The following is a 26,990-nucleotide window of genomic DNA, read 5'->3' on the forward strand; positions in this document are numbered from 1 at the left end:
TTTTATTCAAATGATTCAAAAATGGGTATCTTAACTAAATATAAAAAGATAAATTGAACTCACATTTTATTCTTTTAAAGAATAACTATGTGATATATATTTTTCCCTTAAAGCTTAAAGAGCTTAAAAATTGTAGTCAGTCCTACCTTCAGTTTGAATTCAAGCTGTGGCATGACAGATAATAATAAGTGAGGATCTATAGCAAAAAGCTCCTGAATCAGATCAAATACATGTTCTGACAAATCACTTACTGACGATCTTCCCAGCACCAGGACTTGATTGAAAAACTATAGGAGACATTAAAACAAAAATAAAATATCCGTTTCATTTAAAAACTTAGGTTGTTTAATAAATACGTGTTTAAAAAAACAATATAATTAGATATTACATATACAACCGAAGGGGATGAAACAGAACAGACATTTCAATTATTAATATATAATATGATGGTCACCAAAACAGATGAAATAAACCTCTAAATATCAAATTATGAATGCTAAATGGAGGAAAAGGAAAAAAGAACTGAGTTAGTTAGCTTTCTTTGAAATTTATATGACATTTCTAGGAATCTTAACTTTCATCAAAACAATTTAAATAGTTTTTGTAATTTATCAGAGAGAATTTTATAGAGAAATTTCCTTATAGCAGAGAAAATTCTTAAAGTCTTAATCTTTTTTATTTTTATTTGTTTACTAATTTTACCATGACTTTAGTAATAAAGAGTATTTGAAGGTGGTGATGAGTTTTTTTTTTAGACTCAAAAAAAAGTCAAATACATTTTGACTCAGAGGACAAAGAGAAGGAAAAGGTGATGATACAAAAGTTAGCTGATAATTTAAAAGACTGCTAGGAAGAAACAGAGAATATCAAGAGCATAAATTAAATGAGATCTCCACTCCCTGCCAACACACGTAGAGGTATACACTTAGAAAAAAATATTAAATTTAAAATGCTAAAGAAGTAGCTGCATGCAACTGATAAAAGCATATATTTTTCTGGTAGTATCGTTAAACGATGTATTTCTTTTAAAAAGCAACGTAAATTAAGAGTTAGAAAAATATTCGTATTTACTATGCTGATCTTGAAAAGAATAAGGAAAATAGTCTTAAAATTGAAAAATACACACACATGAATAAGCACAGACTAGAACAATAATTCTGGAAGATATATGAAAATTTATTGATGATGGTTATTTATGAGACTTTAGAATCGTTATTCAGAGTTGAAGAGACACATTTTTCACTGTATACTCTTGTGTTATTTAGGAAACCTTTTTTAAAACCATGTTTAAGTATTAACTTAGTAATATAAATACTAGTAGTTCATACCATTTAATATACTTTCATTTGGGTTTTTATATGTGGAAAATAATTCAACGGTAAATACTACACTCACAAAGGTAATTACTGAAGGAAAACACTGATAAAAATCTAAATATAAGGTAGTAAGGAAATGGTTTGGTGAATTATGGGTGTGCATCAATTCAAATGTTCATTTATAGTCATTCTTATTATAAATAAGATAATGTCAAAATATGGGTATATATAAATTAAGACAATTTATATAGAGTATATGAAAAAAGTTTTGAATGTGAGAAAATTGCTAAATTAAGGAGTAGAATTATAACGATTTTTTTTTTGTTCCAAATTACTGTTTTTTTAGTGGGCAAAAAATCCAAACTTCAATAAAGTAAAAACAAGTATTTATATTACTATATAACAACTATTTAAGAGGAAGGAAAAAAAGAGGTTCAAAAGAATGACTTAGAGACACGAAGAGGAAAATATACAGATAGCCAAAGATGAAGATGAGGGGAGAAAGTGAAAAAGATCAGCATATCCAGAAGATAAAAGATAAACATAAATACAAAGGCAGTAGATGAGTTGCAGACAAGTTTTCATAAAATAACATCATCCATCTTGTGCCATTTAAAAATAATGTCAATAAAACTTATAAAGGTATGCTGCATTTGGTCACATTTGAACACATCAGTTCTTTTATATATTTGTTCTAAATAGATGCAACTATTTATAGGCTAAATAAACCTATATGTGAAAGGTTCTAATAAATTAGTACGTGGATTAAGAATTACACAATTATGGAATAAGTATAGGCAAAAATACATACATTGGCAATGCATGCCTCAATGGTCTGGACTGTCCTTTTCAACAGGACTTTTGCGAGGTCAAAGGACTGTTTATTTAAGTTCTGAAATACAATAAAAATATGCAAAGTTACAAACGATTTAGTGAATTTACACGATTTAGTGAGATACACCATTAGAACACTACAGTCTTCAAATCTACAAAATATGAAGAAAAAAATACTATGGAATCCCATTCAAGGTTTTACTCAACACCCTCTAGTGGTCTTATATGCAGAATTCACAACTATGAATCAAAAACTAAAAGCCATTAGTGAGCCAAAAGCCCCATTCTATATCAAGTTTAGTTTTACTAAACACAAAATCAATCTAAGACTATTTGATTTTGTTTGTTAACCAATTTGAACTGGTAATTACACTCACATATCCTAAACGCACACACACACATACACACCCCTCTCTAACTCATGATCTCAGTATTTCATTGTCTAATCATTGTGTGCTCTGAAGAAAAATAAAAGTGGAAAGTTTTCCAAGTAAAATTGTCAATTATATTTTTTAAATGCTGAATACTATGTTTATGCTTCAAGATTCCCTATGCATTATCACATATCAAGGGTCTGAGAAAAACTGTAAAAAAGAAAGATTTTAATTTTTTAAAACATTGAAAATGAAATTTTTGTTTTAAATAAGACTTTTTAATTACAGTTGGGATACAATATTATATTAGTTTCAGGTATACAACATGGTGACTAGACATTTATATAACTTACAAAGTGATCACCCCCATAAACCTAGTAACCATCTGATATCCATAGTTATTACAATATTATTGACTATATATATTCCTTATGCTATACTTTACATCCCCATGACAATTTTGTACTTACTACCAATTTGTACTTCTTAATCCCTTCCCCTTTTCACCTGCCACCCTCCATCAATCCCCCTTCTATCTGGCAACCCTTGAAATGGTCTCTGTATTTGAGTTTTTGTTTTGTTTTATTTTTAGATTCCACATGTAAGTAAAAATCACATGGCATTTGTCTTTCTCTGTCTGACTTACTCCACTCAGCACAATACCCTCTAGGTCCATCCATGTTGTTGCAGATGGCAAGATTTCATTCTTCTTTTTTTTTTTTTTTTTTATGGCTGAGTAATATTCCACCATGTATATGTACCACCTTTTCTTTGGAATTCTTGTTTTGAAGAGTACCTATTAACATTGCTATACTTTGAAGTTTTGAACCAAACTAAAATTCATTCACCATCATTTTGCACCTCTCCCAAAAAGAGATTAGGAAACCCTGAACTCTAGGTCAAGTAGTCAGCAAACTTTTGATGCGAAGAGACAGATGGTAAACATTTTAGGCTTTGTGAGCCATATGGTCACTGCTGCGACTATACAACTCTGCTGTAGTGTGAAAAGCAATCATAAACAAAATAAAAATGAATGACATAATTCTGTTCAAATAAAACTTTACTGGCATAAACAGGCAATAGGCCAGATTTGGTTCATAAGCTGTAGTTTTCTAACCCTTGCTCCAAGCTTTTATTCCACGGGCAAAAGGACATCAGCTCAAAATTTTAGTAGATATGCTGCTGAAGCAAAAATAAGATTAGTTCAAAATTAAGACAGTCTTTCTATTTCGCAAAAGGGTATATTTCCTATTCATAAAAACACTCTATAACTAAAAAATAAACACCAAATAAACTACCTCTTCCTCTCAGTTTTTCTCTTATTTTGCATGACATTTACTACCCCTTTGTCACACACTCGAAATTTTGACCAATTACAAATTCACTTGAATTAATAAAATGTAAACAATGTTTAGACAGAGTCAAGAGTGAAAGAATTTATAATTAACTATATCTAACATCTGATAATAGGTCACTGAACCATTAGATAAAAGATCAGGAGGATAAATATCAATAGTGGGGTAGGCCTAAGTACAGCCCAGTGGTAGAGTTTGTTGGGAGCTAAATCCCTCGGATCCTTAGGAGAACCTAGTGAGAGAAACAAACAAACAAAAAACCCAAGGGGGAATACATAGCTCTGAATCATTTTAACACATTAACTATAATGTGTTAAAAACTAATGTTAATTAACGAATAACTACGGTTAACATTAAACATAGTTCCTGCTTCTGCTCAAATTTTTTTCTGGAAATGCCTAAGAAAAATGTAAGGTATGAGTTCTGTGAAGAAATCCAAATTCCTATACTCTTATATCTATGTTACAAAGAAGAAGATTATTTTCTTTTCCAAAAAAACCAACTAACCAAAGAAACTAAAAACTAACCAAGACAATACTCTAACCCCTTGCAATTCCTAGATGAGATATGACTGGCAAATTTGAAACATTTTTAGTTTGCCAGAAAATAGGTAGCATTTAACTGAATGAAAATCTTCCACAATATTAACATGTTAATCAATGTATCTTCTAAAAACAATAGCTACAAGATAGATGTGTGTTCCTTCATTTTATTTGGGACTGGGGAATGACAGTAGGAATAATTATGTGGGATCAAAAATGGTGAAAAACAATTATTTTTCATATGTGTAGTACTCCCTTTAAATATTAACCTTTAATAGTTTCATATATACAGACCTTATGTGCAGGAATGAGGTTAATAAGAATAGAGTCCAATAATTCTTGAGTAACTCCATCACCTTCCATGATGATAGAACTCATCAAGTCTAACATGTGCATCTGTACCTTCTTATTGTGGCTATTGCTAAAAAAAGAAACAAGAAAAAAAAATTTAAGCTTACATAAGGAAAATTAAACTTTCCAGTTTAAAACAACTATCTCAGATAAATAAGAATTTTCATTTGAGGGAACCATACCAATAACGGCAAAGAAATTTTGGCTGCTCTATTAACTTTCTTCTTCTGTTGACTATTGTAATAGCTGTTAAGATGTTGTAAGGTATTTTATAAAAACAAAGACCTTTAAAATAAATTAAGTTTCTAACAATTAGGATACAAATGGTAAGTTAAATTCAACCAAACAAAAATGTCAACTTCAAAGAAAGACCATCTTTGCTTACATGGCCTAATTATAAAACATAGTATTTTTAAGAAAACAAAAAAAAATGACAAGATAATGAAGGCAGACATTTTATGCTTTTTATCCTTTTAGATCTTAATACATTCCCCCGAAATAAGGTAAAACTATAAAGACACAAAAAGCCTAAACCAATAAGTAATTTTTTCTATACATATTTGCCACTAGAGGTTTTAGTTCACCAATATTGAAAATCAAAAGTCTAATATAAAATGCTTACCAGAACTTATGACTAGAAGGCTCTGAAAATGTCACCCTCATATCTCTCAAAGAACTTCAAACAAATAAAAAATCAACAAGGTATAAAGAATCAGTTCTGGTCCTGCTTCCTTAGCCATGAACAGTCAACTGTAGGCTTACTAAATATGTCTACTACTCATACAAACTTACCTAAAAAGACTGGCTACAAAACTGTTATAACTAGTAGAACATCTAGCCTTCTGTCCTTATGACTGCATCTTAACAAAAGACTTGATCTGTCCATTTTCACACTTAAAATATATATGCAAAGACAAATCAAGAGCAATTTTATAATTTAGTTATACTACTATAGATATAGGAAAGTTTAAATCAAGATAAACTAAATTTGAATATCATTTATGTATCTCTCACCTATTTCAAAATATTAACTTGAAGTAATGTATAATAGACCTGTTGGGCACTTAGTGGTAAAATACAAAAGATGAAAATTTTTAAAGTTAGTGAAAAAACTGTCACGTTGTTAGTTTTCTGTAACTACTAAAGGCCAAGATTGTGCTGGAGAGCAGGGGTGGGGTGGGGTGGGGGGTGGGGGTGTGTGTGTGTGTAGTGGGTGAAGAACAGAGGTATTCAGCTTGATACAAAAACAAAAACAAAAAAAAACTGAAGAGAGTATCCGCTCTCAGATCCATGTACACTTGGGCATAGGAAAGGAATGAAGTGGAGAGATGAAAACAGACAAAAATGATTTCCACAGTTCCTGGCTCAGATGCAACAAGAGAGAATTTACCTTCCTATCCGAAGCGACTAAAAACTGGACAAAAGATATGAAGCAACAGTTTTCAGACACTGGACATCATGAGAGGAAAACAAATGAGATGAACCCTACAATTTCCCCCAGATTACTGCTTGGTAAATTTCCAGACCAGGGTGGGAAGGGAAGATCCTGGCAGAGCCTAATGGTTTTCTTGAGTCGGGGGAAACTAGAGTTTGTAGGGCAAATTATAAGAAGGGAGAGAAAGCTACTCAAAGAATGAGCTTACGAAGGGTACCCCCTAAGTTTTCAAGTGCTTAGTGATCAACACAAACATAAGAGGAAATTTCTTGAGTCTGGGGAAGGGACTATGTGAAAGGAAAAGAGGGAATAATCCTTGAAACCCACACAGCCCTTAGGACAGTGCATGTTCCTACTACAGTGGAAAATCTCTTAATTCACAGGGCATCTAGTAATCAGATGGGTAAACCTACATATCCAAGAAGCTCAAAGAGTCCCAAGCACAGGAAACAAGAAGAAAACACCATGGTATATCATATTCAGATTGCTTAAAACTAGTAATAAGGAGAAAAATCTTAAAAGTGGGTAGAGAAAAAAAAAAGTCAATGTATAGAGGAACGAAGATTAAAAATGTAAAAATTCTTTAGAAACGATGTGAATCAGAAAAAGACAGAGCAACATCTTTAAAAGTACTTAAAGAGAAAAAAGAAAAGAAAAAACCTATTAACCTAGAACTCTTGCCATGAAAATAACTTTCAAAAAATGAAGGTGGTATAGACATTTTCAGACATACAAAAAACTGAAAAAATTCTATCAGCAGCAGACATGAACTATAGGGAATATTAAAGAAAGTCCTTTGGACTTAAGAAAAATAACACCAGATAGAAATCTTTACCTATGCAAAGGAATGAAGAATACCATATATATGGTAAATGTGTCATTAAATACAAATCAATAAGCTCTCTTTCAAAGGCAAGTCTTTTATTCACTCATACCTCAATGTGAACTACTTTAATTAGAAATTAAGTCGATAATAAACTTAGAGCTTTAGATTCAGGAAACAAAAATATTAACAGGATCAAAGAAAGGTGCGTGTATGTGTAAGAAATTGCGATAGGAAATAATTAGAATTGCAGAGTGGGAAGTGGACTTAAGTAGATAGGTAAGGTCACAAAAGGGGCAGAATAATGACAATTTCAGGAGTTTTTTTTTAATTTTGTTGATTTTAATTTTTAGAAAAGTTTCAAAACTGTGGTAGAATGCAAATGATGGCCACAAATTGTTCTTCTCAGTATGCACATGCCTTAAAAATGCTGCTTCTCCACTCAAGATATGGAGTTTATCTAACCAACCTTTGAATCTGGGCTTGCCTGTGTGCCTTGCTTGGCCAATGAGATCTAAGTAAACATGAAATAAGCAGAGGTTTAAAAAGTGCTCATGTGGTAGGGCTTGCCCTTTCTTGATACTTTTGAAACCCAGTTAGTGTACAAAGAGGCCTGAGCTAGCCTACTGGATGATTGGAGACAGACATGTGACTGAGTTGTCCTATTACCTCAGCCAACTGCCAGGTGTTCGCCCAAACACTGCAAATATTTAGGTACAAGTCCAGCCTAGATAAAAGGACTGTCAAGCAGAATCATGAATAAAATGGTGATTGTTTTAAACTACGAAGTTTTGTATTGTTTTGTTATGCAGCAAAAGCTAATATATAAGGTAAAGTTTATATATAGTTTATCATTTATTTAAAGGCTTCCAGTTAGTTGCCACAAGAAGTTTTTTCTCATGCAGTCTTTTTATAAGCTATTTCTAGACTAGATGAAGTCCAGCCCTTTCCTGTTTATTCCAGAATAAATTCTCTTTCTGCCATTCCATCTAAGGAAAAGGAAAACATGATATAGTATTCATATAAAATCTACAGAAAACTCTAGAAATGTACTGTCCAATATGGAAGCCATTAGCCAATAGCCATTTGGCTATTGAACGTTTGAAGGATAGATAGAGCTACATGTTGACATAATAGTCCTTTGGAGACTGGGATAAATAAGGTATATTATTTAAATAAATTTCATTTGTTTCTTTTTTATCTTTCTTAATGTGGCTACTAGAAAATTTATAATTTATGTGAGCTATATTATGTTTGTATATAATGTAATTCTGTAGAACACATCTCATACCAATGTTTGGTTTACTACACACAAAAACAAAACAAAACACTGGACTGAAATCAGAGTTTGGGCTCTCCTGTTCAGCAATTTGTCCTTGGGCAAGCGACCACATCTTCTTCTTTGTGCATTAGTTTTCCTATTTCTATAAAGAAAGATTAATGCTTCAAGATTTTTTCCTAGCTCTTAAATGAGAACATATCAAAGTCTGTGTGCTTAATAACTGAGCTATTATGCCTCCCAGCATTCGCTAATGGTACTTATAATACTTATAATTTCCACCTCAGTATTTATATAAGTTCTTTATATAAGTTCTCATACCATTTGCTTTATATCACTTCTTTATATAAGTTCTCATACCATTTGCTTTATAAGAGTCAATCAATACAATTGATATCATAATTTAAAATGGAAGTATAAGGGCAAAGGCAGCTTTCATAAACATAATTATTTATTTTCCTCTTCATGGTAAGTCTTCTAAGGAAAACATTTCTTTATAACTCCAAAATATCTTAGTGTATATGCACAGTACACATTACTTCAAAATGCACAAAAGAGAAATGCAAGAAAAGAGAAATGCTTCAAAAATAACTTACTTGATCACTGAGAAGAGAGTCCTAAAAAGCTGAATAAAAATTTCATTGCAATCTTCCAATTCAAAGCAGATGTTATATGATTTAACCCAAGCTAAATTCTTAAATAAATAAATAAAAATTATTATTTATACACACAAAATAGTTACACAAATGCAAATTATTAATAAAACTAAATTTTAGAATTAGAAATCTATTTAAAGCTTATAAAAGTCCAACACACAAAATTACAATTGTTGTTATGTACTCTAACCTGTAAAAAGACTTATCTGTTGGTATTAACCTTCTCTAACTAAAAAATACTGAATTGTTAGAGGATGGTAGGCATGTATACATACATACAAAATATAAGAGGTAGTGAAAATGAATTCAACTTAATTCCTTTTTTTGATTAGAAGATAATAAAAATAGAAGGAAGAAAATAAAGTTTCCAATAATATAACAGTTTTTTCAGTGGAATACTTATCTTTCAGGATATAAGGGGCATAAAATATATATATATATGTATGTATATGTAAAACATGTTTTATTAAATGAGCTTTACATAAAACAAAATGCAGTTTACATTTTAAAGCTACTATTAAGAATTTTTTACTGTGTGAAGTTTTTTCAGGAATACTTATCTTTCAGGATATAAGGGGCATAAAATATATATATATGTATGTATATGTAAAACATGTTTTATTAAATGAGCTTTACATAAAACAAAATGCAGTTTACATTTTAAAGCTACTATTAAGAATTTTTTACTGTGTGAAATAGGATGACATTTTTTTAAATAAAATGTTTTTACCTCTAATAAATAAAAGTATCTATTAAACTGCGGACTCTTTGTATCCTCCAAACCTTTTAATTGTCTGGTAATAAACAAAAATATGTCCTGTTAAAAAAATGATAAAATATATTTAGACACAAATACATATCATTCTTTCACAATATACTAATAGCCTGTGTGTGTATACACACACGCGCACACACGCGCGCACGCACACACACACACACACACACACACACACTCTTCCACAAGGACAATAAAAGAAAATTCTTTAGTTTAGCCAAATGCCTGGCCTAATCTATTATTTGAAATAACTGGGAAAGGGCAAATCATATAAAATCAAATCCTTTAGAAGCAAAAATTAAGGTCATTACTGCCACAAATCTTTAGACTTTCTCATTCTGACAGAACTATAGGTTCTCTATCTTGTTACTCTTTACTACATAACTTCCACTTTACTACCTTCATCATGTATCATGGTAAACAATCATTTTCATTTTGAAGACCTGGAGGTGAGTCTTTATATTACTATTTCTTACATGTAAACAGTTAATTTTCAGTACCTAGTTTTGAATTTAATGTATGACATCAAAGTTCTGTGGAACAAAAGCAATAATAGACTGGCCCAAAAGTTTTACTTTTCATGATGATAGTGATTCATTTCTTAATAAACTTTCTTTAGAAGCTTAAACTCAAAATAATACTAACAAGGGATAAACTCATTTTAGGATTACTTAAAAGAAAGCAGTCCATGTAAATTGTTATACTATTGTTTTAAAAGGTGTCATTAATACACTATTTCTTCAATTCAGCTCTCTGGGTTTTGTGATAGGTTATCCTGAAGGTTAGATATGAACATACCTGTACCATTTCATGCCTCATAAAAATAGTCATTTTTGTGGATATTCAATGAAAATTAACAATAAATAGTTTTGCAACTTACGATATAATCTTCTAATGATAAGATGAGTAATATGAAAGCTATGTTCCTAGGATAGGTACATAACATTATAAGATAAACTATAAAAGTAAACCAATTTTGTGAAGACTGTATCTACCTTAAGTTTATCGTGGGAAGTATATGGAGCTTCTGGAGCATAGATTCGAAAGATGTCAGCCAAACAACATGCTACAAGGAGACGCACATCTTTATTGGGATTCCTGAGGAAAAATTCAGATGCAAGATGCAAGGCTAGTGGGAGATACTGTTGTTTTTCATCTTCTGAGTCCTGATCCATATCCATAAAAGTTTTTACTATCATCTGTAAAAATGTATAAAAGAAAAATATAGTCAACTCCTGATAATCAGAAATCAAGAGAGGATATATTTTTTAAAACATTATCATTACAACACAAACTAGTAATCAATTACTATCAGGATTCACAACTGGTTTTTATAAATCTACAATTAAGAATCTGGGTAAAGATCATGAGCGTGAACAAGTGTCAGCTTTTGGATTATAGACACATTATCTGCACTTGCATTATATTTATGAAAAACTTAACACTATTCATTTAAAAAAGTTCTTGGCCTCATATACACAACGAATTCATCTGATATTTTACAACATCAACTATGTTTCTTTTATATTTTATTATCAAAGCTGCCTTGATTTAGGTCCCTTAAATTGCTATATCATTTCACACTTTAATAGTTTTACAATTCACAATAGAAAGTTTAAATATTTTTATGTATTGTATTTCTTATTAAAATCTTTAATTATAAAATAATCTGTTATTTATGGTTACAAAATTAAGCAAATGTACATTTTAGAATTATTCTAAAATGCAAAAAGTTATATTCTTTAAAATTCTAATTTCTCAACTTCAGAAAATAACCACTATTTAAATTTTTGTGTATTTTATGTTGGTCTGTTTTCTCTATAAATATGCGAATAACCATACTATAATTCTCTATTCGTTTATCACATCATGATCATTTCCTCATGCTTTCAAAATCTTTAAATAAATCATTTACCATTGTGAAATAATGAATTTGTACTTCTATTTTGCCAAGACTTTTTATCATGAATAAGTATTGAGTTTTATCAAATGTTTTTCTATAGCTATTGAAGTGATCAGATTTTCCTAATTCTGATAAGAGCAAATCTCACTGACTGATTTCCTAATTTTAACCTAAGTTTCCATTCATAAAATCTAATTCTAGTCCAAGTTTGTATTCCAAAAATAAAGCCAACTAGGTCATAACACTTTTGTATATTGCTAGATATGTTTTGCTATTATACTGTTTCAATTTTTGCATTAATATTAATGGAAATAATTGATTTATAACTTCTTTAAAGACAACCTTGTCACTTTTAGTACTGAGGTTATAGTGGCTTGAAACAAATCAGGAAGTGATCCCCCCTTTTTTCTATTTTATGGAAAGTTTGTAGTAACACTGATTTTATTTTTCCTTAAAAATTTAGTGATGTTCAGCTGGTTGAAGAAGGAATACTAATAGAATTTAGAAAATACTCTGAACTAAATGATCATGAAAGTATAAACTACTGATATTTTTGGGAATAATGCACAGTTAAAGCGGTACTTAAGGGAAATTTACATCCTTAAATGTACATACTACAAAAGAAGGAATGAAAAATCAGTGGGCTATATTTCTATCTCAAAAAGTTAAAAAAATAAATAAAAAGTTAAAATTAAAGGGAGAAAAAATCAAGAAGAGATATCAATTAATTGGAAAGTAAATATACCACAAAAACCCAACAATGCCAAATGTCAATTGTTGAAAAGACTAATAAAACTGACATGTCTCTACTAAGAATAAATAAAGAAGAGAGAGAAGTCACAAATTACAAATATCAGCAAAGAAAAAGAGAACATATTATTACATATCCTAATAATAATACACTGTGGGGAGGGGACCTGTCACATGAAAAGAAACTAAATCTGAAATAAAAAACCTTCCCACAAAGAAATATCCAATGCTAGCTAACATCACTGGTAAAAAGCCCCAAATAAGGTAACTATATGTAAATATGTATAGTACTAGCTACTCTGCTCAAAATATCAAGCCCCTCTCTGCCATTCTGCTGTTGCAGCTTTATACCTTGGTTTAGTTATGCAGTCATAGTCATTGAGAGTCTACTTTTAAAGTACAAACATCTCCGTAAGAGTTAATACCTATTAAATCTTATATCTTAGTTATCTCAACATTTTTGTAGAATGTCATCTAGTTGGAATTAAGAATGATACAGAAGAGAAACACCTGAAGTTTAGGAATTCTTTAAGAAGCAGAGCATCAAAATAGAAGTTGTGAAGAGACCAAAGATAATTATAACATTCAGTTTGGTAGGAGTAGCCAGGCCACCTGAAATTATACAGATCTCTTTGTCACAGATATAATTCATCCAACCTCAACCAACAAAATATCAAAACTCATATTTAAGGATGAGTAAACTAAGGATCACTTTAAATCTTCATGCGAGCTGACAAAAGTCAAAGGAGCATGCAAGTCATAGATATTTGGTTTGTATCTTAAAGGCAAGAATGAGTCATTGAATTGTTTTGCGCAACAGCATATGGTCAGATTTGCATTTCATGAAAATACCTCTTCCGTCAATATATAGCCAATAAAGGAATGTCTCACTCACAGGTTGATGGATCCATCAAAGCTAACTCAGCAAGATTTTCAAGTCATTAGAGATATTTTACCAACTATTCTGAAGCAGTCAGAGCAAATTCTGTGGGGGTGGGGGGTGTGGGTGATGGGTGGTGGTGAGAGATGAAGTGAAACGGGCAAACTGTACTCCTAAATGCCATAACTAAGGAGTTTTCAATTTTATTATACAGGAAATGGGAGTCATCAAAAAGTGTTTTCTTGTCAGTGGAAAAGATGGAAGATGTGTATTTGTCATCTATGGCTATGTAACAAAATAAAGTGCCTTAAAACAACAATAAACATTTATTTACCACACAGTTTCTGTGGATGAGGAATTGGAGAGTGGCTTAGCTATGGTGGTTTTAGCTTGCAATCTCTCATAAGACTGTAGTCAGTCAAGACTACAGTAATCTGAAGGCCTGATTTGTTGAATTATAAATTAAATGACTAGTTCGCACAATCTCTACATGTATACTTATCTTTCAACAACAACAAAAATCCACCCTTTAGGGTGAAATATGTACATTTTGGAGTTAAATAAGCCTTATAATTTTTACATTAAAATGGTGGTTCATTAGTATATACATGGACTGCCAGATTAGAATGAGTGCTATTTGCCAAAATATACTTCTTTCTAGTTTCATATAATTATTTGTAACATAAATTCTTTTATCTAATGTATATTTGAGGTGAAACCTGAGTAAAGTAGGCAAGGCAGGGGCACAGTTCACACAGAAGCCATTAGAACTACAAAATTTTAAAGTCTACCTAATACACTTCCTATTTTGGAATTGAACACATTAGAGCAACTTTTGGACTAAAAGCTCAAAGATCAAGCGACATACTGACAAATTCATCATGTTATTATGCCTTTTCTTTGCACCTAGATTGCAAATTCCTTTTAAGAAAACTTCAGTATTCTTAAGAATTCAGACTGCTAATTTCAAATGAGTGAGTTTCATACTGAATATAGTTAATAAAACTTGCATTTCATTGCTATCACATCTAGTTTAGACTTTTCTTACATCATACCTGATTTTAGTCTCTTCAATTCTCAAAATCAAACAGTGCTTCTAAGTTACTCTTAAAACATCTATTTTAATGTTACCCTAATTCAAACAATGGTTTCCCACTGCCTAGTACCTTATGACATTTAAAACATTATAATCAATGTATAATTTCATCTTACTTTTATGGTATATATGTATACACACATACATGTATCAATGTATATGTGTATATATTATATGCAAATATAAAATGTTATAATTTTCAACTCTCTAATCAAACTGGGTTTATATATTAAAACATCCTGAGCCATTTTCACAGCTTTGCAAAGAAAAAAGAGCTCATAGAGAAAGCTCTAAGACATATGTGAATATGTCCTAGAACTGCTTCTACCCCTAGCTACAATTTTTCACCTCAAACACACTAAAATTTTACCTGCCTTTATAAAGTGAGATATAAGTGCATGGTATTTTCTGAAGGAATGAAACATATTAATTTTTTGACATGCTCTAGACTGCAGTGGTTGACCAAGTCTGAGAAAGAAATCTCTCTGAAATTCTAATTTGTCAATAGCTATGCAATAAATATACATTTTAAGACTAAGTGCTAATATTAAGATAAAACGAAAAATTAAAATAGAACTACCATATGATCCAGCAATTCCACTTCTGGGTATTTATCTGAAAACAAAAACACTAACTCAAAAAGATATATATACTCCCATGTTCACTGCAGCATTATTTGCAACAGTCAAGATATGGAAACAACCTAAGTATCCACTGATAGATAAATAAAAAAAATGTAGTATATATGTGTGTACAGACACACACACACACACATACACACACATAATGAATTCTTATTCAGTCACAAAAAATAATAAAATCTTGCCACTTGCAATTACATGGATGGAGCTCAAGGTCATTATGCTAAGTGAAATAAGCCACAGAAAGACAAATACTATATGATCTTACATGTGTAATCTTTAAAAAAAAAAAAACAAAAAAAACAAAAAAACCCCCACAAACAAACAAAACAATGCAGCTCATAGATACAGAGAATACACTGGTGGTTGCCAGACACAGAGTGTGAGGGGGTGGGAGAAATGGGTAAACTGTGTTTGTTTTTCTGGTTTAAATAAATTGAGTAATTTATAATTTTCAAAAAGAAACAAAGAAACTCTGCATGTGGACAGAAAAAAACACAAACAACAAACAACAAGTATTAGTACAGCTATTTCATTGAATTTCAACAAATTAAGTTATTCTTTGGGGAAAAACGATAACCTTTTTTTCTAATAAACCACTAGAGACTACTTGAAAATATGTTTTGCGATTAACATATTTGATCAAGGTTAGTATTCTTTAATGACAAGGTTATTATTTCATATCTAAATTATGTGGTATAGAGAAGTTAGATGCTACACACATTCACTATCTTCTTCCTGAACTCCAAACCCAATTCCATTCTAAAGGCTTATTCTATCAGCCCCAAACCAATTAATAAGCATATGCTACAAAACTACACCGTTAATGATTCCTGAAAATTTCTAAATTAGAGGAAGTATTTTACTCATTTATTCTTCCTTCAAGATAACCAGTACTATTAGGGTTCTAAAAATAACCTAGATACTGACTATAACAGAGAGTCATCATAGAAGCTATTTTTAGCTTCAAGAGAAATTCATATGGTGCTAAAATATTATGAGCAGCCTTAAAGCCTTACAGTCAGTCTACCACTTGTATTGAAGCTTGAGAGGTTTTGACTTTTGGTTTTAACATAAGCTTAAATGCTCTCTAATTTGGGTACTAATGAAGTAGGACAAAGCAAGTGAAAGCAACAAGGCACAAACCAATTAATTATTGTACAGTTTGACCCTTATATAATAGAGAAAATTCTCAATTCAGAAAGCGTTTTTATATGTGAAGTATTTGTAATAGTACTAATAGCTATCATTTATTGCGCTCTTGCTATGGGCCAGGCATATTTCAAGTAATTTAATGTACTAATAACTCAAAATTTAATACAATGATTCCTTGTGTGGGAGGATTATTAACATCCTCATTTAACAGGTGAGAAAACTGAGGCTAAGTGTTTGTTCACAGGCATAAAAATTCAAATCCGGGCAGTGTGATAATTACTCTTACCTTACTTCTTACCACTCTTAACCTATATATTAATATAGTGTAGTATCATAGGATGAGTAGTAATCCAAAATGAGTAGTAAAAAATAAAATATAAAGAGCATATACTGTGTTACAGTGCTATAACTATTAAGTTGTCATGTTCCTAGGCCAAATAAAAAAGCCTACTTTTCTCACATGTAGTTAGGTAAAGACCATGGTAGAGAATTTAGATGGGAGCACACGGCAGCTTAATAGATGCCTTTAACATTTAATTCAAGTTTGCTAGCTTTCCTTTTCCTTGATAAAAGTAGATCATTTGCCCTATTCTTAAAATGATCAATCATTATTTCAGGGTTTTCTTTTTTTTTTTTTTGCTCAAAAATGCAAAACCTTTTTCTTAAGGTTAAATAAATTAAAATTTGGAAGACGGAAAAATGGGGTTCAGGCAGACAAGTATATATATGTGTGTGGTGGGAAAACAGATGGAATTAATTATGGTACAAGTAGTGAGAGTCAGAGAATAAGCAATAATAAGTACAGGGATATTCCCTAGAGGCAAAATGAAAAGGGGATGTTGTGAAAGAGTAGACAATTGCCAGAAAATCAGTAAATCAGTTGCCAGAAAATATTTCTGTCCAGAAAAATCTGAAGCCTGCTAGAGAAAGGGAAAACCAAAAACTGGTTTCTTGAAATTATTAACAAAATTAACAAGTCTTTAGTTATCTTGACCAAGAAAAAACAGAGGACTAAAATTGCTAGATTCGGAAATGAAAAAGGGGCTATTACTACTGACCTTACTGAAATAAAAAGGATTATAAAGAAAAAATACACACAAAGAAAAGTCCAGACCCAGATTTAATTCGACTCTACTGCTGAATTCTATTAAACATTTCAAGAAAACCAATTTTTCCCAAACTCTTCCAAAAAAATTAAAGATAGTGAAATACTTCTAATTTATTTTATGAGGTATTAATCTGATTCCAAAACTAGACTAAGCTATCACAAGAAAACTACAGACCAACATCTCTTATGTATATGGATACAAAAATCTTCAACAAAATACTAGCAAACCAAATCCAGTGACAGAAAAAGATTTATACACTGTGACTAAGGGGGATTTATGCCAGGAATGCAAAGTTGGTTTAACATTAAAAATCGATTAATGTAATACACATCAACTGAATAAAAAACAAAAATCACATGACCTTAATAGCTGCAGAAATCCAACACCCTTTGATGATAAAAATATTCAAGAAACTAGGAATAGAAGAGAAATTCCTCAACGTGATAAAAGGCATTTATGAAAAATCCACAGCCAACATCATACTTAATGGCAGAAAATTGAATACGTTTCCACTAAGATTAGGAACAAGACAAGGATACTTGCTTTCAACACTTCTATTTAATGTATTACTGAAGATTCTAGCCAGGGCAGTTGGGCATATAAAGACATAAAGGGTATATAAAGACATAAAGAGATTTATCTCTATTCACAGATTACATGTTCTTGCACATAAAAACTCCTCCTAAGGAATCCATTAAAACAATTATAATTAATAAATTCAGCAAAGTTACAGGATACAAGATCAATATACAAAATTCAATCAAATCTCTAAATACTTAGAAAGAACAATATGAAAATGAAATTAAAACAATTCCATTTACAATAACATAAGAATAAATAAGAAACAAATTTAACAAACTAAGTGTAAAATTTATATTTTGAAAACTACAAAACACCATTGAAAGAAATCAAAGATCTAAATTAACAGAGAAATATCCCATCTTCACAGACAGGAAGACAGTACTAAGATGGCAACAGTCCCCAATCTGATATACACATTCAATGCAATCCTCATCAGAAATCAAGTTGACTTCCCTGTAGAAACTGACATGCTGATTCTAAAATTCAAATGAAACAGCTAAAACAATCCTGAAAAAGAAAAAAGTAGGATTCACATTTCCTGATTTCAAAATTTACTACAAAGCAACAGTAATAAATATGGTGTATAAAGTTCTCATCACACACGCACACACACAAAAAAAAAACATTAAAAAAATCTATACAAAATGATGGACATTAAATTTATTCAGGTAATCATTTCACAATATACAAAAGTCAAGTCATCGTGTGGTACAACTCAAACTTATACAATGCTGTATGTCAGTAATATCTCAATAAAACTGAGTGGTAGGGAAACTGTGTGGTACTGGCACAAGGATAGACATTCAAATCAATGGAATAGAATTAAGAATACAGAAATAAACCCATACACTGACAGCTAATTTCCGACAAGGGTGTCAAAGCCATATAATGGGGAAAGAATAGCCTTTTCAATAAATGGTGCCAGGGAAAGAATGGACTTTACAATAAATGGTGCTGGGACAACTGGACATCCATACACAAAAGAACGAACTTGGACCTTTACCTCATGCCATACAAAAAAATTGTTAATTTTTGATCAATTTCAATTTTTTTTTAAACAATTTGTTCAAAACAGATCAAGGATCTAAATATTAAGAGCTAAAACTTAAAACTCTTTGAAGAAAACAGGCATAAATCTTTGTAACCTTAGTTTAGGCAATGATTTCTCAGATATGACACCAAAATATGTGACAAGAAAAAATAAATTGGACTTCATCAAAATGAAGAACATTTGTACTTTAAAGGAAATTACCAAGAAAGTGAAAAGGCAACCCACAGAAGAAAGTTTCTGCAAATCATATACTGATAAGAAACATGTATCCAGTATATAAAAAACTTTTATAATTCAGTAACAAAGGACAACCCAATTTAAAAAATGGGCAAGAGATCTGAATAGATATTTCTCCAAAGACGATATACAAATGGCTAATAAGCTCATGAAAAAATATTTGACGTCATCAGTCATCAAGATGACGTCACATCCTACTTCACATCTACCAGGTTGGCTAGAATCAGAAAGTCTGATAATTGTCAAGTATTGTCAAGGATGTGAAAGAATTAGAACCCTCACACACTACTGGTGAGAATATAAATGGTACGTACACTTTGGAAAAGTTTGTCAGTCCATTAAATGATGACACAGAGTTAACTATGACTCAACAATTCCACTCCTATGGGCAAAAGAAGTAAAAATGTACTTCCACAGATAAACTTATACACAAATGATTATGGAAGTATTATTCCTAATAGCCAAAAAGTAAAATCAACCCAAACGGCTATCAATTGACGAATGGATAAACAAAATTTGATAATTCATACAATGGAATATTATTTGGCTATAAAAAACAATGAAGTACTGATACCACAAAACAGATCAATCTTGAAAAGATTATGCTAAGTTAAAGAAATCAGTAATGAAAGACCACATTACATGACTCCAAATATATGAAATATCTGGATCCGGGAAATATTCAGAGACAGAAAGTAAATTAGTGATTGCTTAGGGCTGGAGGGGCATGTGGGAGTGAGTGCTAAATGGTGCAGTGTTTCTTTCTGAGGCGATAAAATTGCTCTAAAATTGACTGTGGTGATGGTTGCACATATCTGTGAATACAGTAAAACCACTGATTGTATACTTTAAACGGGTGAACTGTATGTATGTGAACTGAGTTAAAAGGAAATACAGATGAATAAAAATGAACTTGAGACCCCTGAAAATCCTTATATCTTTCCATAACAATATTCTTTTAAATGTTAAGGTCCCTTTAAGGTAATGAAAAGGGTTTAACTGACAAAACTGTGATTCATAAGCCACTTTCCAATATCAGGAAAGAGAAGACACATAGTTGTCCTAGAGCAAGTAAGCCAAATGGATTTTTCTATACGACCACTGGGATAGACATCTATAGCAGGGGTCCCCAATCCCCAAGCCGCAGACCAGTACCCACCCGTGGCCTGTTAGGAAACAGGCTGTACAGCAGGAGGTGGGTAGGCCAGTGAGCAAAGCTTCATCTGTATTTGCAGCTGCTAGCCAGTGCTAGCATCACCGCCTCAGCTCCACCTCAGATCATCAAGCGTTAGATTCTCATAGAAGCACCAGTTCCTGGTGCCAAAAAGGTTGGGGACCACTGATCTAGTATATATTACTAGATCTATAAAAAAAATCTTTCCCCAAGTTCTAGGTAAACAGAAGGAGGGGGGCAAAAAAAAAAAAAGAGGAAACTAAGAAACTTTGCAAAGGCTCAAACACAGGAAAACCTTCTGCAAGGTAGAGACCATCATTCCTTTTATAAAGTGATAAAGGCCCAGGGAATTATCAGACAGATTTTTAAGATCACAAAACTAAAGCTTAGTTTTGTGGTTTACCTTTAGCTTATAGTGTGTGTAGTATATAACCCTTAACACTATGATTGTGGGAGAGGGAGAGAGACTAAATATACCTATTTTTAATAGAAGAAAAAAGTTTACTTTAGTGAAAAGATTTTACAAAGGTTACACTGTTGGTAAGTAGATGATCCAGGATTCAGACGTAAATCTTCAGATTCTCAGTTCAGAATTCCCGAACTAAAAATTGAAATTTACAATTCACTCTGAGCAAAGACCCAATTAATATCCTGGCATTATAATTCCTTATTTAGAATGACCATATACCTCAATCTGCTTCAGAGCCCTGGTTCACATCTGTTATCAGTATAATTACTAAGAACACTTCTCATCAACTTATCTCATCAATGTTTTTCATCTTTATCCTACTTGAGTCACACCTGGAACCTCATTAAAAATTGTTCACCTCCAGTATCCTTAACTCTACAATTTTTTTTCTTACTGAATTTACTTTGCCTTCAATATGAAATCTTCATTAATACTCTCTTCGATCATATCCTTGTGCCTTACGTAGCTCCATCAGCCCACATCCAAGTGTAGCCACTTCAATCATTCCCTAACAATATCCCCTCCCCCGCCTCCACCCCCATCCCATACACACACAGGGTCTTTGGTAATTCTTGATTTTCAATCTCCAATCTAGAGTGATTGCTACTGAGTCCACCTGGCCAGCAATGCCAAAGACTGATGAACATACAAATTCATTCTGCTCTGATCTCTAAAACTGATCTCCTCCTCACAGCACAAAAGGAACACAAATTAAAATTTGGATTTATTTAGATTTATTTGTATTTATTTATTGTGAATTCTATTCTACCTCTTAATAGATATAGAATCTGAATAAATTACTCAGTATTTTTGTGCCTATAAAACAAGTAATCTAACCTTAAAAGATTGATACTTAGAGATAATAGACACAAGGTTCCCAGCCTAGTATCTGGCATACAAGAGTCTGTGCTAAATAAAAATTACCATATTTTATTAATTCTAAGACCCATGTCTGACATTGAGATGTCTCTTAAAATTGGTGGTCTTACAAAAAGTCAAAGCCAGAAGTAACTGTAAGAGAATTGTTGCTACTTGCGCTTCTACAAACTTCAGTTTGAAAACCTTATGCTGATAATATCTAGAAAGCACCAGCACCAAATCTTGCAGCATTACGTATTAATAACTTGGAAGAACATCTCAGGAACAACAGTGGAGCACTCTTTAAAGATTATCTGCATCACAATACTTTTGATAACAATGATACTGTGGAAGAAAACAAATATTAATACCTAGTCAAAAATAAGATTAGGAGTAAGAGGATCAAACTCTGAATATGAAGATTTTCAGGAATTACAGCCAACTTATTAGAATTTTGTTTTCCTTTATGTATGTAAAAATACAAAAAAAATTTGTCTAAATAAGTTATCTACATGAGGTCTTTCAATAAGTATAAAGATTTCTAAGTGTTAGAAATTATAACTTGGTAATTTTTTTCTCTGTAATGGGTTCATACCTATAGAACTGACTGGTCTACCTACCCCATCACTCTTTAATAGTTAGCTTAAATGTATAGTGAAATAGCTTGCTGTTTATAACTTAAAACAATGCCCCAAAAGGGTGAGGTTCTATTTTACAGGCTGTGACATATGCTCTAAACTTGTGACCAATAAATTCTGCTACTTTTTCTACAGTACATGGGTCTGGAAATTGAAGGGTGGAAATTAGAGCACCTCCTCTCACTATTATGTTGAATACCCTACTCAAAGAATTTTTGCTTCCATCCTAAAACTTTCAGTCTGCTGGTTTAGAGGTTTGGGTTGCTATTAGAAGAATGTTTCTAGTATAGGACACAATAATTCCACTAAAGTTGAGATTGTCACCTGACCATTTTGGGGTATCCAAACCACTGAAACAACAGGTAAAGAAGGGGTTTACTGTAGTGGGTGGTGTGACTGATCCCAACTACTATGGGAAAACTAGGATGCTACCATGCAATAGAGGAAGGAAGGAATAAATCTGGAACTCAGCAGTGTTTCTCCAGCCACTGGTGGTGAAGAACCAGTTGTGGGTTTTAAAAAAATTCCAACAAAACTGTAAAATATACAACAATGCACTTAGATGTTGCAGTAATGTCAAATTATCTATCAATGTTTCTTAACATTTACTCTCAATCTTTGCATCTATCCTGTTATAAACTGGCACCACACTCTTGACAATAGCTAAAGTACTTAGGATGTCTGTATACGATATTAAAAGTTCATAGGAAACTATAGTGCCCTAATAAAGTTAGGATCCCTATTGGTTCTAGACCTCTGTGGAATGAAATTTAAGGGCAACCTATCGAGTTAAAAACAAAACAAAAACCAGCTCCAGCTGAAGTACTAAGTGAAGGCAAAAGAAACAGAATGGGTTGTAGAAGAAAGTTAATTAGGGCCCTATGAGCAGTACAAAAGTGAGGGCTGTACGCAGGACACAATTCTCTTGTCCCTGCTTGTTAGCATCTGTGTGCTGGGTTGTTTATTTTTCCTTTTCTCTTATTTTTGATAAGAACTGTCAGTGGTGGCTTCTAATTTATGTGTTTAGGGATTGACAAACTTCTGTGATGGACAAAAAAGTCAGCATTTTAGGTTGTACAGGCCATAAAGTCTCCATTATAATTACTTACCTGCTATGATAGCATGAAAGCAGCCACAGATAATATGTAAATGAATAAATATGGTTATGTTCCAATAAACTTTACTGATAGCCATTGAAATTTGAATTCCATATAATTTTCAGGTATGATGAAATATTATTTTTGATCCCCCTAACCACTTAATAATGTAAAAACCATTCTTTGCTTCCAAGTCTACAAAAACAAAGCAACAAGCCAGATTTGGCTCACAGGCTACAGTTTGCTAACCCCTGCATTAGACTATTCAGGTGGAAGTGTTTTAACTAAAAAACAATTAACATCACCCAGAACTGGATACGCTATCACCTAGAGATTAGATACTGTGACAACCTAGACTATACAGAAAGAGGTGAGAGCATCTTTATTTTGAAAAGAATAGTTATACCCTGTTAGATGAAAACATGAAATAATTGTTCTTGTTCTATGAAGTTCAAATATCGGTCAGTAGAATGATATGCTAATTACCTACATAGGGTCTCTCAACTCCAAATCCATCCTTCTATATTCTGTTCTCTGATGTTGAGACTGGGATAATTGAAAACGTATGGCCCAGACTTCTTTGACAGGAAGCAAAGTATTTAGAAGGCAAGAGGGAAAGGGGACTTTCTGATTGTTTTCCTTGCTATTCCAGCCAGTCATTCCAGTTGTCTTTAGTATCATTCAGCACTCAACACTCTCTAATTGATAGTACGTGTTGTTAGTATTTAAAACACTGACTGGCTTTAAAAAGTAACTTTGGCTGCAGACTGGGTAATGTTTCTCAATTAATTCAAGCTGTAACTATAGGCTGTTAAGAACTTTTATGTGAAATTTGTACTTATATGTGAAACTTACACACTGCAGTCAGTAAAGTCATTTCAACAGCACACATTGGTTGAATCACAAGAAATGTCAAGCTCCTTTGTTCTGTGCTGCGAAATTATAACAAAAGTGAGATCTCCATTTCCAAACTCAAACTACAATTCCTGCAGCATTTTTAGGAACTCAATGAATACACAGGAAATTTCCGCATTTCTAAGTCCAATTCAAGCTGCAATTGGGGAGCTTCCACCTAATCTTTCAACTTGAAGCAATTAATCTGAAATGTAATGACATGCTAAAAGGCAATTATCAAGAGAAGAATATAAAAGAATTCTATAAATGCCTCCCAAGCAATGAATATACTCAATTACAATCACGTGCTATGAACTGATACCAATATTTGGAAATATCTGTGTAAAAAAGTTTTTTCAAATGAAATATACAAAATTTCATTACAGATTAGCATGAAGAAAATTGAAATCAATTTTGGTGATAGGGAACATTAACTAAATCAATTTTGGTGATAGGGAACATTAACTTTGAACCTCAATTAAGTAAAATGTTAGATCTACTCTCTCCGAATCCCGTTCTTCTCATTAGTAGACCTATGTTACAAAAAATGTACTGAACTATTACTTTTTGAATTTTGTAAAAAATTTTGTGGAAATTTACACTCCTGTTGTATAAATACAGTATCCTCTTGACCCACAGGTACAAAATACTTACTAACTTGCTCTTCACATAAAAAGTCTACCAACCCCGGATATGTACCCAAGACAAATGAATTCTTATTATCTAACAAAAAGCAAGTACACTGTTCAAAGACATATTATTCATAAAAGCAAAAATCTGTTAATCCAAATACCTATCAACAACCATATGGATAAATAAATTTTGGGATATTTATACAATGAAAAAGAATTACTGTTAACAATATGGATAAATCTCAGACATAATATTTAGCAAAATGGTCAGACATAAAAGAATATATACTGTGTGATTCCATTTACATGAAATTTGACGGTAAAACTAATGTATATTGACAAAGATCAGGATAGTGTCTATCTCTGGAGAGGGAAGATAAGGCAGCTGATGGGGTACCAGAAATGTTCTATATCATGACCTGGATAACAATTATGTGTGTATACATATATAAATTAATAGAATGTTACACTTAAGGTCAGCACTTTACTATATGTAAATTAAATATAGTTTTAAAAAGGTAAGAAATACAGAGTTATGCCACAGAGATCATCTCCCACTCTCTGTAACTTTACATTTTTTAGGCTGTACCTGTGGTTGAAAATGTCAGAAGAAAAAACCAACAAGAATTATCAAATTTGAAGAACACAAAGACAAATGACTGAAAGAAAGTTACAGAGCCCCAGTGATCCAAGGGCGATATAAAAAAATCCATCATTTTTCTAACTGGATCCTAGAAAGAGAAAAGGGCAAAAAAACAAAAACAAAAAAAAACCTGGAAGATACAATGATCAAAAATTTGGTGAAAGACATAAATTTACAGATCCAGGAAGTTCAATGATTCCAAAGCAGGACAAATATGGGGGAAACACACATCTCAGGACATCATAGTGAAACTGCTGAAAATCGAAGAAAAAGAGAAATATTTTGAAAAGGAGCCAGAAAAAAAATGACACATTACATACAAGAGAACAAAAACATATACAGTTTTAAGTCCTCACCTAATGTTGTCGCTAGGTTCTACAACTTTAAGTGAAATGATATATAACGAAACTAATTTTACCATGGGCTAATTGGTAAAAACAAGAATTAAGTTCCCATACCATCTCATCAACATTATAAGAAAATGACGTTGAATAAAAACATGTTATTCAAGGACCTATATTACCACTAACTTCTCATCTGAAATACTGGACAATATGACAGCAGAATTACATCTTTAAAGCATTGAAACTGTCAACTCAGAATTTTATATCCAAAAAGTAATATTCTTCTAAATGAAGGTTAAATAGACATTTTCAGACAAATGATGGTATTGTTCTATATCATGATAAGAGTTTGGGTTACACTTGAGTAAGCATCTGTTAAAATTCATCAAATAGCACAATTAACATATGCCCATTTCACTGTATATAAATTTTGTTCTCTCACACACAGTAAACCCAGCTCAGCCACGTAAGAACTGATTCAATCCCTCACACTAACAACCTGACAGGAGAAGAGATATGTTTACTTTTAAAAATATGTATTTTTTATTTTTCAATTACAGTTGGCATACAATAATCAGTCTCAAGGTGGCTTTTTCTGTATGTCCTTAGTTGTATGACTTCTGTTCCACTAGACTTCAGGTGGTTCTCAATGATGGTTGTTCCGTAGTTTAGTTGTAACTTTGATGTGGTTGTGAGAGGCAAGTACAGGGTTTACCTACTCTGCCATTTTGACTGGAAGTGAGATGAGATATGCTTACTTCTGTGCATAAATATTATATACTTCAATTTCCAATTTTTTTTTTTTTAATACATAACGTCCAGCATTCCATCAAAAACGAGATGGGCAGGGGTGAGGGAAAAATCCATTGTCAAGAGATAAATAAATCAATAAAAGTAGACCCAGAGATGGCCTGAATGCTAAAGCTATCGGACAGGTACATAGGTCTGGCAACTTATAATAGAGTTATTCCCCAAAACCCACTGTAAGTTGAAAATATCATAGATTTAAAATAAATTTAACTGATGCTGACAATTTCACTGCATCACTGATTTGCTTATCCTTTTAGATGGTCAATATTATCAAGTGCAAAAGTCCT

At 32.0% G+C, this 26,990-nt stretch overlaps 1 protein-coding gene across 2 annotated transcripts in view; it reads right to left on the reverse strand.

Annotated features, from left to right (window-relative positions):
- PDS5A (PDS5 cohesin associated factor A) overlaps window positions 1-26,990 on the reverse strand; it is a 111,027-nt gene that overhangs the window by 64,714 nt on the left and 19,323 nt on the right. The window contains exons 3-8 of one of the 2 annotated variants that reach the window (XM_025040290.1): window positions 10,736-10,939; window positions 9,696-9,782; window positions 8,906-9,003; window positions 4,716-4,842; window positions 2,128-2,208; window positions 252-287 (exon numbers count right to left, since the gene is read on the reverse strand). In XM_025040290.1, coding sequence (XP_024896058.1) covers window positions 252-287; window positions 2,128-2,208; window positions 4,716-4,842; window positions 8,906-9,003; window positions 9,696-9,782; window positions 10,736-10,939 — 633 coding nt within the window. Of the gene's footprint in view, window positions 1-146; window positions 288-2,127; window positions 2,209-4,715; window positions 4,843-8,905; window positions 9,004-9,695; window positions 9,783-10,735; window positions 10,940-26,990 lie in introns of both variants that reach the window. The other variant, XM_006922448.3, reaches the window with a different exon arrangement.

This window comes from Pteropus alecto, unplaced genomic scaffold (genome assembly GCF_000325575.1).
Source record: "Pteropus alecto unplaced genomic scaffold, ASM32557v1 scaffold57, whole genome shotgun sequence".
NCBI lineage: Eukaryota > Metazoa > Chordata > Mammalia > Chiroptera > Pteropodidae > Pteropus > Pteropus alecto.